We start from the raw sequence: 18,453 nt of genomic DNA, 5'->3' as shown, positions 1-18,453 counted from the left end.
CTTGAAAAAATTGACATTATTTCATTGGTTCCTTATATCACTTTGGTGTGGTCCCTTCATGTCCACTTGTTATTATATTAAACTTTAGCAATAGCTGTTTTCCTTTTACTTTTTGGAAATCTAACCAATGGTTGTTTGTTTGTTTTCTCAAGCTACATTTTTGTTTGGTTTCTCCAATCATGTCTATTTCAATTTACAATGGCATAACGGCTAGTGTGCATTAATAGGTTTTCAAAAAATGGAAAATATAATATCTACAAACCTTTTGGGAAGAGTTTCATAAAAGGTTGTTTGTGAGTTATATCACATTTTTTTTTTATTCTTGTAGAATTTGGCTGTATGTTTCACATAAGATTTTCCATTTTTTACTTTGAGTTTTATAGCATGATTTGAACAGAATAAGTCATACTTTTATATTAAATTAAATAAATTATAATAATTTATTTAAAATTCTAATTGGGTACGTTAGGTTCTTACAATAAATGAAATCATAACATAAAAAAGTAATTATTTTCCATAGAATTGAATGATTTTGATGTTATGTAAATAGTTTGATCGTATAAAAATAAGCCAAAAAAAAAAAGTTTAAAAACAAAATTTCAACGAAACAAAGGACTTAAAATAGGAAGGTTTGAAGATTGAACATAATTAGAAACATTGTAAAAGGAAACAGTGTATATGTTGAAAGAGAGATAGAGAGCAACAGATTTCTATAATATCGGAAATGAAAAGGCCGAAAATAGGATAGTTTGATGGACTTGGTCTGAACACCATAAATCCTTCTTCCTTTTTTCTAACATTCTATACTTTGACAAATCTCAATTTATTCTTATCCTTGATTGTAGCTGTAATTAACATGTTTAGCATCTTGTTTCTCTTGGTGAATGAAAAAGGGATAATGGGCTAGATTTTGTTAATTTGATGAAATTTGTTACATTATAGATAGATGTAATTTTAAGGTATAGGAATTTAGAACAATGTCTTCATTAAATAAGCAAGCTTCGAAGAAATCACTACGAAACAGTGGAGGATTATCCGGTGGTCCTCAAGTAGGAAGTACTTCTGGTGGACCATCTGTTAAATTTGCGAGAAGAACTTCAAGTGGGAGATACGTGAGTCTGTCAAAAGATGACATTGACATGTCCTCAGACTTATCAGGGGATTATATGAACTACACCGTTCATATACCTCCCACCCCTGACAATCAACCCATGGATACATCCATTGCAATGAAAGCCGAAGAACAGTATGTTTCCAATTCCTTATTCACCGGGGGATTCAACAGTGTAACCAGAGCACATCTTATGGATAAGGTCATCGATTCTGAAGTAACTCATCCTCAAATGGCAGGCTCCAAAGGCTCTGCATGTTCTATTTGTGATGGCAGGGTCATGAGGGATGAAAGAGGAAATGATATCACTCCATGTGAGTGTAGGTATGTATGTCAGGAAATTCATCATTCATTATTATCAAAATGCATGCATGCATGCATGCACGTGTTAATTTTTCACGTATTACGTAATTGAGAAATTAAGACAAACTAATAATTATCACTCGTATTTATAGGTTCAAGATTTGTAGAGACTGCTTCATAGATGCACAAAAAGAATCTGGTTTGTGTCCCGGTTGCAAGGAGCCGTATAAAGTGGGGGAGTACGAGGAAGACCTCCACGATTATCCTACCAATGGGACATTGGCATCATTACCAGCACCGAATGGTTCAAAAAATTCAAACATGTCGGTTATGAAAAGAAATCAGAATGGAGAATTTGACCATAATAAGTGGTTGTTCGAGACTCATGGTACCTACGGAGTTGGTAATGCTTATTGGCCTCAAGATGACTTCGATGAAGATGGTGATGAAGCGGTAAAGGCAGGAATGCTTGATCACGAGAAGCCGTGGAAACCTTTGAGCCGTATAACACCAATTCCTTCAAGCATTATGAGTCCTTACAGGTTAATTATATTGGTTTATATAGTAATGAACCAAAATCCATGTCCCTCTGATCTCTATAATTATTATTGAATGTTCATCTATCTACAGGTGTCTTATTGCTGTTCGATTAGTAGTATTGGGGTTCTTTTTACACTGGAGAGTGACACATCCAAATAATGATGCAATATGGTTGTGGCTCATGTCAATTACTTGTGAGATATGGTTTGGCTTTTCATGGATTCTAGATCAAGTTCCCAAGCTATGTCCTGTGAATCGTTCCACTGATCTAGCTGTCCTTTTTGAAAAGTTTGATAGTCCATCCCCATCAAACCCTACAGGGAGATCTGATCTACCTGGTCTGGACCTCTTTGTGTCCACTGCAGATCCTGAGAAGGAGCCACCTCTTACCACTGCTAATACCATTCTTTCCATATTAGCGGTTGATTATCCTGTTGAGAAGCTTGCATGTTACATTTCCGATGATGGAGGTGCGCTGTTGACTTTTGAAGCCATGGCTGAGGCTGCTAGTTTTGCCGATTTATGGGTTCCCTTTTGTCGAAAACACAATATTGAGCCGAGAAATCCAGACAGTTACTTCAGCTTGAAAGTTGACCCCACCAAGAACAAAAGCAGAACAGATTTTGTGAAAGACAGAAGAAGAGTAAAGAGGGAGTATGACGAGTTCAAGGTACGCATAAATGGCCTTCCAGATTCCATCAGGAGAAGATCTGATGCCTTTAATGCGAGAGAGGAGATGAAGATGATGAAACATATGAAGGAGAGTGGGGCTGACCCTACCGACACTGTCAAAGTGTTAAAAGCCACATGGATGGCTGATGGCACCCACTGGCCTGGTACTTGGGCAAACCCTTCTAGTGAACACTCTAAAGGTGATCATGCAGGAATACTTCAGGTACCACACATATATCATTTTGATACACTGCCATTTACATATACTTTAGCTTAATTTCCATGTACATGCAATGATGAATATAGGTGATGTTAAAGCCACCGAGTCCCGATCCACTGTTGGGAAGTACAGATGACAAGATTGTAGACTTCTCAGAAGTAGATACAAGGCTGCCAATGTTTGTGTACGTTTCTCGAGAGAAACGTCCTGGTTACGATCACAATAAGAAAGCCGGTGCCATGAATGCATTAGTTCGAGCTTCTGCAATTTTGTCGAACGGACCGTTCATTCTCAACCTTGACTGTGACCACTACATCTACAACTGCAAGGCAGTGAGAGAAGGTATGTGCTTCATGATGGATAGAGGTGGCGAGGACATATGTTACATCCAGTTTCCTCAGAGATTCGAAGGCATCGACCCCTCAGATCGTTATGCCAATCACAACACCGTGTTTTTCGACGGAAACATGCGAGCCCTCGATGGTCTTCAAGGTCCGATGTACGTGGGAACCGGATGCATGTTCAGGAGGTTTGCTCTATACGCATTCGACCCTCCAATGGTGGACAAGATGGACGAAAAGAAAGATGTTAAACATGGTGAAGACTCTGAAACACCGGCCTTGGATGCTACCGAGTTTGATTCAAATCTGGATGTGAACTTATTACCTAAGAGGTTTGGTAATTCAACCATGTTGGCTGAGAGCATACCTGTTGCAGAGTTCCAAGGTCGTCCTTTGGCGGATCACCCTGCGATCAAGTATGGACGCCCACCCGGTGTCCTTAGGGCACCTCGCCAGCCACTGGATGCAACTACTGTAGCCGAAGCTGTATCTGTAATTTCTTGTTGGTTCGTAACAGACAAACTTTGTTTGCAGTTCCGATGAAACCATGACATTTAATTAGTGAAATTGTATGTACAGGTACGAGGACAAGACAGAATGGGGAGACAGAGTGGGTTGGATTTATGGGTCTGTGACAGAAGATGTGGTGACAGGGTACCGCATGCACAACCGCGGATGGCGTTCAGTATACTGCATAACAAAGCGAGATGCATTCCGCGGATCAGCACCGATTAACCTGACTGATCGACTGCACCAGGTGCTGAGATGGGCCACAGGCTCTGTGGAAATCTTCTTCTCACAGAACAACGCTTTCCTTGCCAGTAAGCGCCTTAAGCTTCTCCAACGTCTGGCATACCTCAATGTCGGAATCTACCCCTTCACCTCCCTATTTCTCGTTGTGTATTGCTTCCTCCCCGCGCTCTCTCTATTCTCAGGATTCTTCATCGTCCAAACTCTCAGCATCGCCTTCTTAGTCTACCTGCTCCTCATCACCGTATGCTTGGTGGCATTGGCTGTTCTTGAGGTTAGATGGTCCGGTGTGGAGTTAGAGCAATGGTGGAGAAATGAACAGTTTTGGCTTATTTCTGGAACCAGTGCTCACTTGGCTGCTGTGGTGCAAGGACTCCTCAAGGTACTTGCAGGGATTGAGATTTCCTTCACTCTGACAACTAAATCAGCAGGAGATGATGAAGACGACATATATGCAGATTTGTACATAGTGAAATGGAGCTCCTTGATGGTTCCACCCATTGTGATTGCTATGATGAACATCATCGGCATTGTAGTATCGTTTTCTAGAACCATTTACAGTGCAAACCCACAATGGAGCAAGTTCATCGGAGGAGCATTCTTCAGTTTTTGGGTGCTTGCTCATCTCTACCCTTTTGCAAAAGGGTTGATGGGAAGGAGAGGCAAGACACCCACCATCGTCTATGTGTGGTCTGGTCTCATTGCAATCACACTCTCTCTGCTTTGGGTTGCCATTAATCCTCCCCAAGGTGGCGACGGACAAGGTGTTGGAGGAGACTTTCAATTTCCATGAAAAACCCACGTATGCTTCATGCATCATGATAATACTGCATGCATGCAAGCAACGTAGGTGTTTTTAGTTTTTCTTAACATATGTAACAATCCTCATGCATCTCTGTAATTTAGTCCCTTCTTATTACGTACATAAATAGGAAAACAAAATTAGCTCTAGAATTATTTTAAAAAGGTTAATTAGAGTCCATGTATATCGGAAGAAAACAACACTATACCAATTAGTTTTTATTCATTTTCATGTAATTCATGTCCATCTCACTTATTTCGCCTTTTCAATTATATTTTCGATTAAAACATGTATATATGTAATATTCAAATTGTGAAAGGTAAAATTTTAAAATTGTCTAATGAAATTTCAAAATTCACAAAATCTATTGTGAAAATTATTTTTGTATATATCGAAATTTTCATTGTTGTATCTGGTTGAGAATTATTGTTATAAATTCTGTGATGTTAATACATCACAGAATTAATATTTCATTTCAATATAATAAATTTCTCGCCACACGTTTTTGTGTATTTTTTTGAAGCAGTAAATGCTAACTTTACTTACAGAAATGGGCTTCCATGATAAGTGGTCAGTTATGCAAACCCAAACAAGTAGGGTGATTGGGCCCATTACATATTCGGCCCGCTATCAAACCAACTTCCTATAGTAAAAAGGCGCAACTGAATAACTCATTTTCAATTCTCATTGTCAATTTTATACATTTCAATATTTTGTATTTATTAGCTAAAAATAAAAGTATAGAAAATCTGTTCATTCATGAAGTAAGATCTTGCAAATTTGAATACAAAATAATACTTTAACAACAGTTTGAACCGATAGTAATTTAAAACTGTAGTAATAACATACAGTACAAAATGGTAATTATTATATTGAAAAGGTATGGAAAAGTGAAAGGTTTTGTCTGGATTATCTTTAATAAATAAAAAAACATATGCTTGGAATCAAAGTATCTATTTCTTTCTCTATTGGTGGCTTTATTTTGCCATCAGAAAACCCTTAATCTTACTAGGAAAGAAAACGCTTAATGTTTTCTCATTGAAAAAATCACTTCTCTCTTATTCACCCAAATTTTAAATAGATTTATTGATGATAAGGTAAGATAATAATGTGATACTTTTTATATTTATTTAACACAAAGTATAAAAATAAAATAATTATAAAAAATTTTAAGGATATGTCCAAAAACCAAAAGCCAAGGCAAATTGAATTAGCATGAGAAGGGGAAGCATGGTAGAATGGTGCCAAGCCAAGTTTCAAAATTTGCGTAAGATTTTTCCTTTTCACACAAATAGGACAGTTTGGTGAGCAGACATGACATCAGAGGAAGCCTAGATTTGGTGCTTAGCTTAGCTCCCTCTGTTATGTTGGATTGAGGTTGTTGGCCCTTCTCTCTCTCCTCTCTCTCTCTCTCTCTCTCTCTCTCACTCTCCCTCTTCACTTTACTTTACCTTTCTTCCTTACTCATTACAGTTTTTTATTTTCTTATTTTCTTTCAAAGCTAAAATCTTTTTTTTCTTTACTTTTTATTAAAGTATTTTTTTTAAATGTTTAAATCTAATAGAAATCTAATTGAATATTTTTACAAATTAAAAAACTAAAATTTGATAAGAATTAGAGGAAAAAGAGATTTTAACCTTCTTTCTACCAGCCATCATCCATAAACAGTGTCATACACATACCTATTCATTTCACATTTGCTTTCCCTTTACTGTTCTCTCTCTCCCTCTGCTTTCCTTCATTGCAAACCAAGCTTCCTTTCCAGCTTGTTCTGGTCCTGCCCTCAGACACAACACCCACCAACCATTTCACTGCATTTACTCTTTCTTCTCTCCAAAAGTAGTAGTAACAGTTGCCCACTCTCTCAAACTCTGTATTTTTCCTATCAAAATAAGATTTTTGTCTGCCATTCCATTCCGGTTTCTCTTCTTAATATCTTACCGCTGAGTCTTTTTTTTTTTTTTTTGAAGCATGGCCCCACTTTTTACCTATTAGTGTGCCACTTCATCTTTTGCTGCGTCTGGATTCTGCTGTAGGGTATGTGTGTTGCCCAGCATCGGGCATTTTTTGCACATTGAGTCTCTTGTCGGTTCAAAATGAGGTGTGAAACCTGTTGCTTCTTTGGGTAGAAGATTCAGGAGTTTAGCTACCTTGGATCACTACAAAGGTAAATGCTTTGTCTTTGTTAACCACTTTTTGGATGATATACATTTCACTTTCTCTTTTGTTTGCTTGGATCATAAGTGATTCTTTCCTGGTTTCCTTTTCTTTTCATTAGAAATTGTGTTCATAATCAGCATTCAACCGGTTATTTTGCTTTCCAAATGAACTATGAAATTACTTAATATGTCTTTCAAATATTGGTTTTGAAACTGCTGAATTATGTACGATTCTGTTTATTTTGTATGCCATTGCTAATGAAGCCTGAGATAGTTTACAGGAAACTTTGTAGTTCTAGATTATCTTAAATCGTGATAAACATTGCATTAGTGATTTGCTGAAACTCTGGCTTTTTGTTTATGGCATTGTTTAAGACCTGAAATGTTGGTTGTAAATTGGAATGTTCAGATGTGTGTTTCAAGGCCTCGAGTAAGGGGAATGGAGTACTTAACTTGAATCCTGTACTTGGGTGGGAATGTCTAGGTTCTACCAGCTGAAGAACTTGTGGGGACGCCATTGATTGACTTGGTACAACCAATTATGTCATCCAACAGTTCTTTGAAAGGGGAATTGACAAAGAAGACTCCATTTTTGGGGTTGAGACGATGGGTTTTGATTGGAGTAGGTGTTGGTGCATTTATAGTGCTTATTCTTTGTATATTATCGATATGGGTGATGTTTCGGAGAAAGTCTAGGAGATCTTTGGACAAGTATTCTGTATCCCAAATACCAAATGTCTCAAAAGATATCGACGTTGACAAGGTTGGGGTGCAGAGTTCTCTTGTTCAACCAGAAAATGTGCTTATGCCTATTGTTCATAACATGACAAGTGATAAGAATTCAGATAATATATCAGTTCATTTAGGTAACAGCAAATCTGGGGATCCTGATAATATCAGTCAGTGCAGCTCAATTTATCATCATGAGAGAGGATTTAGTTCAATGTCAGCTGAAGAAGGAAGCTCTGGGAATGTTAAGAAACAATCCACATTGTCAAATGGAGGGTTGGCTACTGCCTCTCCATTAGTTGGCCTGCCTGAATTTTCTCATCTTGGGTGGGGCCACTGGTTTACACTCAGAGATCTGGAAATGGCAACCAAACGATTCTCAGCTGAGAACATTATTGGTGAGGGTGGATATGGGGTTGTTTACAAGGGAATACTGATTAATGGAATTGAGGTGGCAGTGAAGAAGCTTCTTAACAACTTGTAAGGATATTTATTGATCATCGATGCACTCTTTAATTTTTCCTGACACTACATGTACTTGTGTAATTATTTCTACATTGAATTCATAGGGGACAGGCTGAGAAAGAATTCAGGGTTGAAGTGGAGGCTATAGGACATGTTAGACATAAGCATCTCGTACGCCTTCTCGGATATTGTGTAGAGGGAGTTCATAGGTAATTTTTTTTCTTCGATTTGTGACAGTTAGGTTCTCCTTGGTTCAAAATTTGAACAGAAGCTTTTCTCCATGTTATGTCTCTTTCTGTTATAATGAATGTACTTCCCAATTGAAATTCAGGCTGCTTGTGTATGAATATGTGAACAATGGTAACTTAGAACAGTGGTTACATGGAGACATGCACCAACATGGGACACTTACTTGGGAGGCCCGCTTGAAAGTTATACTTGGCACAGCCAAAGCGTAAGTTCAGTGTGCAATTTGTACAGTCTTTGCGAACTCATTTGATTGATTATCATAAGTCTCTCATCTGTGAGATTTGATTGTAAAAGCCTGTGTGTGTACCTTTAATTAATGCTATTACTATTTGTATTTTGAGAATGTCAACATATATTTAATGGTCTGTTTATGTGTTTCTTGATAATATTATGCTATTGACTTTATATTTTCATATAGTTTGCAGCATGTTGAAATATCTAAGCCCATTAGGTTTTTAGATTAAACAACAATAAGAGCTCGCTGCCCATGGGACCACTGAGTAAACTCTCTAATCTTTGGCTATATTTGGATATCTATTGATGTTTGGAACAGAGTGAGATGAAATAGAATGAAATACCATTGCATTGTTAGAATCTTTTCTGAGGAAATGGAATTGAATTAGAAAAACTGGTTTCACACTCCCATATTGGGGGGAAGATAAGGAGCAGTTTTGGATGGAATGGATTCCATTCCTTCGATTATTTCAAACATAGTCTTAGTTAAATCTGACCTACTTTAGTTTTAATATTTTACTTAGTCACAGATTTATGTTTGTGGAAGTTTCAACAGTGGACCTTGTCACGCTGATGAACCCCTCTATTATACTGTTACTGGTGGCAGGCTTGCTTATTTACATGAAGCAATAGAACCAAAGGTTATTCATCGGGACATAAAGTCTAGCAACATATTGATTGATGATGAGTTCAATGCAAAGGTTTCTGATTTTGGCTTGGCCAAACTTTTGGATTCGGGAGAAAGTTACATAACCACAAGAGTAATGGGAACGTTTGGGTATGTAAAGAAAATTTCATTATCCCTTTTTTAACACTTAAGGATTTATACTACTGGAAACTCACTTCTGTTGTGGATTACAGTTATGTGGCACCAGAATACGCTAACAGTGGTTTGTTAAATGAGAAGAGTGACATTTACAGCTTTGGTGTCCTCTTGCTGGAAGCAGTTACTGGAAGGGATCCTGTAGACTATGCTCGTCCTGCCAATGAGGTGCCTAATCCTTATGAACTCTACTAGCTTGCTAGTTCTAACCATGCTTTCTACTGGAAGGTGATGATCCTTAATAGTGATTAGATATTGTTCATCCTCATTATGACAGGTTAATCTGGTTGAGTGGCTCAAAATGATGGTAGGAACAAGAAGGGCTGAAGAAGTAGTGGACTCAAACCTTGAAGTTAAACCACCTTTGCGTGCTTTGAAACGAACTCTTCTGGTTGCACTTAGATGTATTGATCCTGATGCTGACAAGAGGCCCAAAATGAGTCAAGTTGTGAGAATGCTTGAAGCTGATGAATATCCATACCGAGAGGTTCCCTTCTATACTCTGTCATTTCATACAACTTCTGATGTTTAATTGATGTTGAGTTTGAGTCTCATTTTTGCAACCTTTTAACCTTGTGTGCATCCTTAACATTATTTCCTTAAAGCCTGCGTTGGCTATTCTTTCATCAACTAAAATGAATACTTGAATGAAAACTCTTGGGGGAAATTAGGGGTAAAATATGTTTTTAGTCACTTTTTGACAAATTTTGGTTTTAGCCCTTGTAAAAAAATTGTTTATGATTCCTGTAAATTTAATTTTTTTCAGAAGGTCTACATTATAGTATTTTTGATGGGCATATAAGCATCATGTTAATGATCACTCTAGGAAGACATGTAATGTGACATTTAGATGCACGTTTCATCATCAATAACTGCTGATAACGACAACTTTCAAAGTTTTTAGAATTTACAAGTACTAAATCTAATATTTTTTCTCTCGAGGACCATATCAAAGTTTGTCATTTTCGCAAGGACTAAAAACACATAAAACCCAAAAAAATTTTGGTATTCTTCAGCCTACATACTTCCTGAAGTTTTACTTCATTAGCTAAAAGACAAGAAAAGAAAGCATGATTGATGCCATAAGTTGGGAATATACCATTCTACATACTTGGCATTCTAATGCATTGTAGTATATAAAGAGCCAGGTCCTATTTTAAAGCAAGTTTTTTGGAGCTTATATCTGGAATTTTGAAGTATACATGTTGAAAAATCATCAAAATGTAAGATTGATATAATCACTTTCAGGATAGAAGAAACAGAAAAAGTGGCACTGTCAACATGGAAATTGAAACTGCGAAGGATATTTCGGGTCCATCTGACGCTGAAAGGATGGGGCATACTGAAACAACTCAAGGATAGAAATTGATAACTCCATGGCTTAACTTGCATGTACAATTCCCGTTGTACACGTTATAGTAACTTATCTATACCACGTATCTCCAACTATATGCCCCCAAGAAAATTTTGATGCATTTGGATAATGAAGGTTTTGTTTTTTGTTTTAAATTGAATGTTGCCATTGAAGATATGACACAGTAACCTTGCAAAGAGGATTGAATGAACATAGGTGGTGAGTGTTAGTGTTGTACAGATGTATGTGGGGTCTGTCTTCTTGCATGATTGTTCATTTATTTTATTTTAATTCCCTTGACATGGTCGCATGCTGCTGGAGAGTGGCTATAGTGAAAGAGAAACGAATATTTGGCTTCATTTTCCTTGTCATTTTGCTTTCAGCTTCAATAAAACATTAATCAGGTGATGATATATATTTTTCAAGCATCTTGAATGAGTTCATTGATATTTTTAGATAAAAATCAGTTTTTATTCAATTTCACAGTAGACTCAATTAATGTCATTTTATATCTTCATTCTAATAAAATAATCTTGCAGTGGTAAAAAAAAAACATGATGTTTTGGTGAAAGATATTATTCAGTTTTGTACTGATGATTTTCTGCAAAGTGGTGACAGTGTAGAACTTACGTGTAAGAATAGTTTTTTCTTAAAACAACTCGTTCTTAACATCAGAGAGTTTATTTCTTAAGGGAACTTGCTAAAAATAGCGCAAATTATAACAACTACTTTTGAATTTTTTGCGAGATTCTACAGTTTTTGTTTTTTCTGTTTTCTTCTGTCTTTCTATACTATGTTTGAAAAATATTATACAAATATCTTTTATACATTATATAACCTTGTTAATTGTTAAAAATTTCAAGTGATGTAAATGTTTAAAGAAATATAGGAAATCTATACAATTTCACAACAGTGCAGAGGTGGTTAATATAATTTATTCGAAAAAGTTACAAACATATGCGTTTTATTAAGATTCTTAAATACTACAATGTTTGAAGCTTTTGAAACTTATAGCCATGTATGATACGGTTCATAGAAGTTAAATAAGTTTTGCAGATGTTCTCATGCAGCAGCACTTTGACTTAATTGTGTTATATTCTCAACAATCTGATTCCTTATTCTACAGTCAACAAAAGTGCTTATACGTGTAGGGAAAGCAATGTCATATCTGTGGTTCAAATCCCAACTTGCACAAAAGATCTGACAAGAAAAGGGGCACTCAGATTGTTTGATTTCTACAGAGTGAAGTTTTCATTTGAAGATGCCACCACCGAATGGCACAGTACCCCAGTATGAATAAGATTTTCCCTCACTTTTGCACTGTTGGTTCATGCACTAAAATTGTGAATGGCTAAGCTAGTTATGATTACCTTTTGATTCTCTTCAACAGAATTTCTGTCCCATTGATGCCAGTGTCATGAAGGAATCTTATCTCTCACAAAAATAGATTAAATTGTAAAATTTGTATAGTGAAACTACGAGAAAGGGAAAAACTTTTAACTTTGATCTGTTATTTGAAGCCTCACTGATTGTCCCATTTCTCACCCCAAGGGAAAAAGAATGCATAGATTGGAGTTTCTTGAGGAAGTACTTATTGGGCAGACAGTCAAAGAAATGATTCAAGTTGAAGGCTTCAAACGGTGAAAGTGGAATACATAATAATTCATTATTCTGATAAAGTAGACCTATTTTCAGGGACAGCTTCTCTAGCATCTAGGCTTCTTGCTTCCATCAATAATCAATAACAATCTTTCTCTGCCATCACTTTACATGCTCCATGGGGAATGGGGCAACTTGGCCCATATTGCCACAGCTTTTGACTTCTACTTCCTTCCCTTTACAAACGTGTTATTTACTGCACCTATTTCATATATCACTTATGTTGACCTGTATTCATCATATTTACTGCACCTATTTCTTTTTACTTTACATTTTTTATGAACCAATGACAGTTTTTTCCAATAACTGGTTCACAATTCCAAACAAAGCATATGTTTTTGTATGTTCCGATGAACTTAACATTATTAGTTTTGGTTAAAATTGATTTAAGGTGATGTCTTTTATATTTGGATTGTATCTTTTATCCACTGCAGATTGATTAAGTGTAACTCTGATTATACAAACGACACTTTCATCTAAATGACTTTTCACACAATTTTATCTGCATATATATATATATATATATATATTCACCACTCACCAACAGATTTCCAAACGTGATCTTAACATTTAGCAGTTCAAGCCACATTGATTATGTAGTTGGAATCAGATGGCAACTATTACCATTTTAGGTCATTGCTTTGAGATTGGAATTTGCTAAAAAGACAAAACAAGTTCATTCCTACAAGAAATAGCTCCAAGTATCTGTCACTTTTTAACCACAAAATCGATTCAGATTGAAAAGAAAGATTGTGAGATTGTTTATATTTCTTCAAAACTTCTCGTACACACCAGCATCTTCTCTCTTGCTACATTAATGCAGTGTTTCATATGTGTGTTTGGAAACACATCCATACACAAAATCACGTCCATATCCAGTGTATTGTACAGAAGCTACTGCATATAGAATTTGAAATAAGCTATGTATAAAGAAAATTATTTGATGTACCATTTATTTTATATAGAGATTTCTGATACAAGCTTAAAACATGATAAGTTTTAACTCTTCTGCCATTAAAGAAACATTTTGTTTATTATATATATATATATATATATATATATATATATATATATATATATATATATATATATACATGCATATATATATATATAAGATGTTGCTTGCATATCACTCAAACTTTTATTGGGTAACAACTTCATATTTGTTTGTATTCGAATGTGTAGACAAAAGTAGGACTGATAATGTTGACAAGTTGGACAAGTTGTGATTCATTAATCTTTTCAATATCAGTGAATTGTAATTGTTCATAGCCATTGGGAACATGGTAAAGAAAAATGGTGTAAGAACAATAACTTCATTCTATAAACTAAATTTGTATGTCTAATTCTACTTCTAATTGATAATTTTGACAAATCTTTTTCATAATCAAGACTATATAATGCTATTATTCCATGTCAACTGTTATTTGTTTTCTTTTCTAACCATTCTTTTAGTCTCAGTTGTTTGTCACTCTTTACAAATTAGGGTTCGTGGATGGTTCTTTCTCAGAGTGAAATTAGGGTTCATGGATAACAAGAGTGTAAACGAAATAGGGTTTTGAAGATATCAGTAAAATTTAATAGAAAAGGTAGACATGGTGTAATTTTTGTTGTTGTTGTTGTAATGTTTGATAGAATTAGAATAAACTAAAAGCGGACACAGGAGACAAAGAAACTGTTAAGGGTTCAAGTTTTGTCGAGAGAAAGGTGAAGCTTATTAAAAAGCTTCAATGGCGGCAGAGCAAACAATGAATCAATAATGGAGGCACTCAATGATTCATTCATGAAATTAATTAAGACAGTTTGGAATTTGGATGCTAAAAACAGTTTCTTAATTACTTCCGTTAATTATGGTAAACCGATTTTATGGCAATTATGATTATGACTTCTGCCATCTACAAAACCACATCAAAAAACAAAATACATTTTGTCACTTTTTATTTGTCTTCTGCTCAATTACATTTTTTTTTAAGAATTACTGTTTTTCCTCGTTTCCTCAAAGTCATCAGTTATCCAAAGAGCCAAAGTTATTTAATTTTTTTTTAATAATTAACAGTAAATTTATATTTTTTTTATTTAGTGATTATATAATGTTTTGAACACTGAAGCAGCCCTCAGCTAGTCAACCCTATTAGCTTCACCTGCTTTGACTTTGTATGCCATATAATTAACATGTGACAGATTTCAATAGTCTAAAGTGAATTAGCAGAAAATTGTGAGTATTAATCAGAAAAATTAAATGTGTCAATAAAATATATCCTTTTAATTTTACAGTGTATTTTTTTTTTATATATTTAACTTTTAAATGGTTTAGAAAGACAAAAAAAAAATATGAGGAATATAATCTTCAATCATCTTTTTATAAGAGTTTCTTAAATTATGTTTCTTGTGATTTCCATACATGTCAGCTTTGAGAATCTTACATTGTTGAGGAATTTTAAGAGAAACTTATATTTTTATTTCTTTAATTTTTATTTAATTATGTTTAAAATAAATTCTATTTAACTTGAAACTTTATATTTTTATTTTGAAATAGTTGTTCTTTATACAAGAATTTTTTTTCTTAACCTATATATAGAACCATTGGATGTGTAAAATGCCGAGGTATAGACATCTCCTGCGTGATAATAGAAATTGGGTGGTCCAATAACTGTCCGACAACACAAAATTGACTTGTAAGATGAGGTTTGCACCCATTTATATATTATAAATTGGCTTCATCTCTAATCGATGTGGGACTTCTAACAATAAAAAAAACACCCAGATTATAGGTAAACGAAGATTATTGATCAATTGTAATAAAAACTTATAATCAAGAGCTCATATGAAGGGAAAAAATAATTAAAGAATGTATACACAAAGAAAATTAGTTAATTATGACTTAAATTAGTTAAAATAAATGTTGAATAACAAATGAGGATCTAATCAAACTAAACAATAATATTAGTATGTAATCTACAAAGTACACACAACACAAGCCAAAAGTAATATAACAAAAGTGTAGAGACCCCATAGGTTTTTATAAATTATATAATAATATATATAAAACATAACTGTGATAAAGCATAATATTAGTATCACATACACACTCTATATATATATATTAAATCAAAGAAATACATATTTTGAAGAGAGCGGAAAAGATATTTATGTGATCGTTAGGATATTATAATATTTGTATAATAATTTTAAATATGTCTATAATTCGTAAGTGCAATGAATTCACATTATATGCTTGGATTTATTATAAAATGAAAAAAAATGGATGCAGTGTATTAATTGAAATAAAAAATTTTGCATCCTTGTTTGAAAGATTATTGGTAAAGGAATGAAACAGTGTGTATAAATACTGTACCTTTCACCATAATTTGAGTAAAAATAGTTTCTTTGAGGGAAATTACGAATGGATAAAAAAAACAAAAAACACTGATTTATTCTCTAACAATTTATTTATTTCTCAAAAGAAAAATAGACAATTTTAACTTTCATATATATGGTTTAGGTGGACTTGAGAATTAAACGGTAAAATAATTCTAGAGGGCTTGATTGATCTCTCATAATCTTCTATTTATAATAATAAATTGATACAAGAGTACATGATAATTAAAGTAATCAAGACACAATATAATCATGATAATTAGAGTAACCTAAATACAATATAATCATGATAATTAGAGTAACCTAGACACAATATAATCATGATAATTAGAGTAACCCTAGACACAATATAATCATGATAACTAAGATAAATATCCTAACACTCCTCCTCAAACTGGAGCATACAAATTGTATGTATCAAGCTTGGAACAAATAAACTCAATCCGAGGACCCCTCAATAATTTAGTCAATACATCTGCGAGTTTATCGTTTGACCCAATAAACTCAGTACATATTTCTTTAGTCAACAACTTTTCACGAACAAAATGACAATCAATTTCTATATGTTTAGTCCTCTTGTGAAACACTGGATTTGATGCAATGTGGAACGCAGCTTGATTGTCGCAATACATCTTCATAGTATGGATGACACAGAATTTAAGCTCTTGAAGGAATTGTTTCACCCATATAAGTTCACATGTTAGTGACGCCATTGCCCTATACTCAGCTTCCGCTGTTGATCGAGCTACTACATTTTGTTTCTTACTTTTCCATGAAATAATGTTTCCTCCTAGAAAAACACAATATCCCGTAGTATACCGTCTATCAATAGGCGAGCCTACCCAATCTGCATCACAATACCCAAAGACTTGAATGCTTCCTTTATCTTCATATAATAGTCCTTACCCAGGAGCCTTTTTAACATACCTTAGAATGCGAATGAGAGCATTCCAGTGGTCAACACATGGGGCCTGCATGAACTGACTAACCACTCCAACTGCAAAGGATAGATCTGGCCTTGTAATAGTGAGATAAATCAGTTTTCCAACCAGTCTCCTATACCTCTCTGGATCAGAGAATAATTCACCTTCTTCTATCTTTAATTTCTGGTTTGGGTCCATGGGACTGTCTACCGGTCTGCAATCAATCATGCATGTTTCTTGTAATATATCAAGAGCATACTTCCTTTGGGAGATCAAAACTCCATCTTTTGATTGCACTACTTCAATGCCTAAGAAGTATTTCAGACTTCCAAGATCCTTNGTTTGAAAATGTCTACACAAGTACTCTTTCAGTTGAGATATTCCAACAACATCATTTCCTGTAATGACAATATCATCAACATATACTATTAAGTAAACACATTTCCCAAGAGAAGAATGACAGTAAAAAACCGAATGGTCTGCTTCACTGCGTTTTAGCCCAAATTTTTGAACAATGGAGCTAAACTTTCCAAACCAAGCACGTGGTGATTGCTTGAGGCCATATAGAGATCGATGCATTTTGCATACCATATCAGACTCCCCCTGAGCAACAAACCCAGGAGGTTGCTCCATATAAACTTCTTCCTCAAGATCACCATGTAGGAAGACATTCTTGATATCCAATTGATGAAGTGGCCAGTGACGAATGACTGTCATGGCAAAGAAGAGGCGAATAGTAGTCATTTTGGCGACAGGAGAGAAAGTGTCACAATAATCAAGACCATAAACCTGAGTGTAACCTTTTGCAACAAGCCGAGCTTTGAGCCGATCAATTTCACCATCAGGGCCGACTTTAACTGCATACACCCATTGGCAACCAACTGCCTTTTTGCCTGAGGGAAGGGGCACCAGCTCCCAAGTATTACTGTGGTCAAGAGCTTGCATTTCCACAATCATAGCTTGTCGCCATCTAGGATGATCAAGTGTTTCTTTGACATTCTTGGGTATAACAACAGAGAATACTGAGGATAAAAGAGAAAAATAGGAGGGCGACAATCGATGATAGCTAAGAAAGTTATAAATGGGATGGGGGTTTCGAGTGGAACGAGTACCTTTTTTGAGGTCAATTGGCCATGCTGAATCATTGGCACCAGGAGGCGCAGGAGGAGGTGACGAGGGAGAAGAATCTGAAGCAGGAGATTCACCATTGTCTTGGGGAGGTGGACTATCCATTGGGGCCCTGTGTGAGATGATCTCAGTATGTGGAGAACCGGGTGCAGGAGGATAGTGATCAACACTTGGAATGACAGAGACAGTGGAGCTATTTGACTCAGCCATCGGAACAGGAAGGACTTGTTGGAGAATAGAAACATCTTCAACAGATGGAGAGAAGTAAGGAGTCTGTTCAAAGAAAGTGACATTAGCAGACATGTAATACTTCTTAGTTTCAGGAGAGTAACACCGATATCCTTTTTGAAGTCNGGAATAGCCTAAGAAGACACATTTGAGAGCGCGAGCGGAGAGTTTGTCTAGATCTGGAGACATGTCATGAACAAAACATACACAACCAAACACTCGGGGAGATGTATGAAAGAGAGAATCATTAGGAAACAAAATGGAGAAAGGGACTTTATTATCAAGAGAGGAGGAGGACATCCTATTAATAAGATAACATGCAGTTAAGATGGCATCTCCCCAGTGATAGACAGGAATATGGGCACCAAGCAAAAGGATACGAGCA

The 18,453-nt window shown here is 35.3% G+C and overlaps 2 protein-coding genes across 3 annotated transcripts; both read left to right on the top strand.

The window, feature by feature from the left end:
* Positions 1–977: 977 nt before the first annotated feature.
* On the top strand, positions 978–4,730 carry LOC106765039 (cellulose synthase-like protein D4). Its single transcript, XM_014649525.1, has 5 exons — positions 978–1,435; positions 1,567–1,956; positions 2,045–2,849; positions 2,933–3,693; positions 3,767–4,730. The coding sequence occupies exons 1-5, from the start codon at positions 978–980 to the stop codon at positions 4,728–4,730; spliced, it is 3,378 nt and encodes a 1,125-aa protein (XP_014505011.1).
* Positions 4,731–6,371: 1,641 nt separating this feature from the next.
* Positions 6,372–11,111, top strand: LOC106765040 (probable receptor-like protein kinase At2g42960). Of its 2 annotated transcripts, none has more exons than XM_022781859.1 (9): positions 6,372–6,578; positions 6,710–6,906; positions 7,308–8,107; positions 8,197–8,301; positions 8,424–8,546; positions 9,183–9,353; positions 9,437–9,566; positions 9,676–9,885; positions 10,647–11,111. In XM_022781859.1, the coding sequence occupies exons 3-9, from the start codon at positions 7,440–7,442 to the stop codon at positions 10,758–10,760; spliced, it is 1,521 nt and encodes a 506-aa protein (XP_022637580.1). In that variant the 5' UTR covers positions 6,372–6,578; positions 6,710–6,906; positions 7,308–7,439; the 3' UTR covers positions 10,761–11,111. The 2 variants fall into 2 exon arrangements, with proteins under 2 accessions (XP_022637580.1, XP_022637579.1); XM_022781858.1 differs by having other exon boundaries at positions 6,372–6,612.
* Positions 11,112–18,453: the final 7,342 nt, after the last annotated feature.

This window comes from Vigna radiata, chromosome 6 (assembly GCF_000741045.1).
Source record: "Vigna radiata var. radiata cultivar VC1973A chromosome 6, Vradiata_ver6, whole genome shotgun sequence".
Lineage (NCBI taxonomy): Eukaryota > Viridiplantae > Streptophyta > Magnoliopsida > Fabales > Fabaceae > Vigna > Vigna radiata.
The sequence above is the reverse complement of the archived record's forward strand: the minus strand, read 5'-3'. Positions and strand labels throughout refer to the sequence as shown.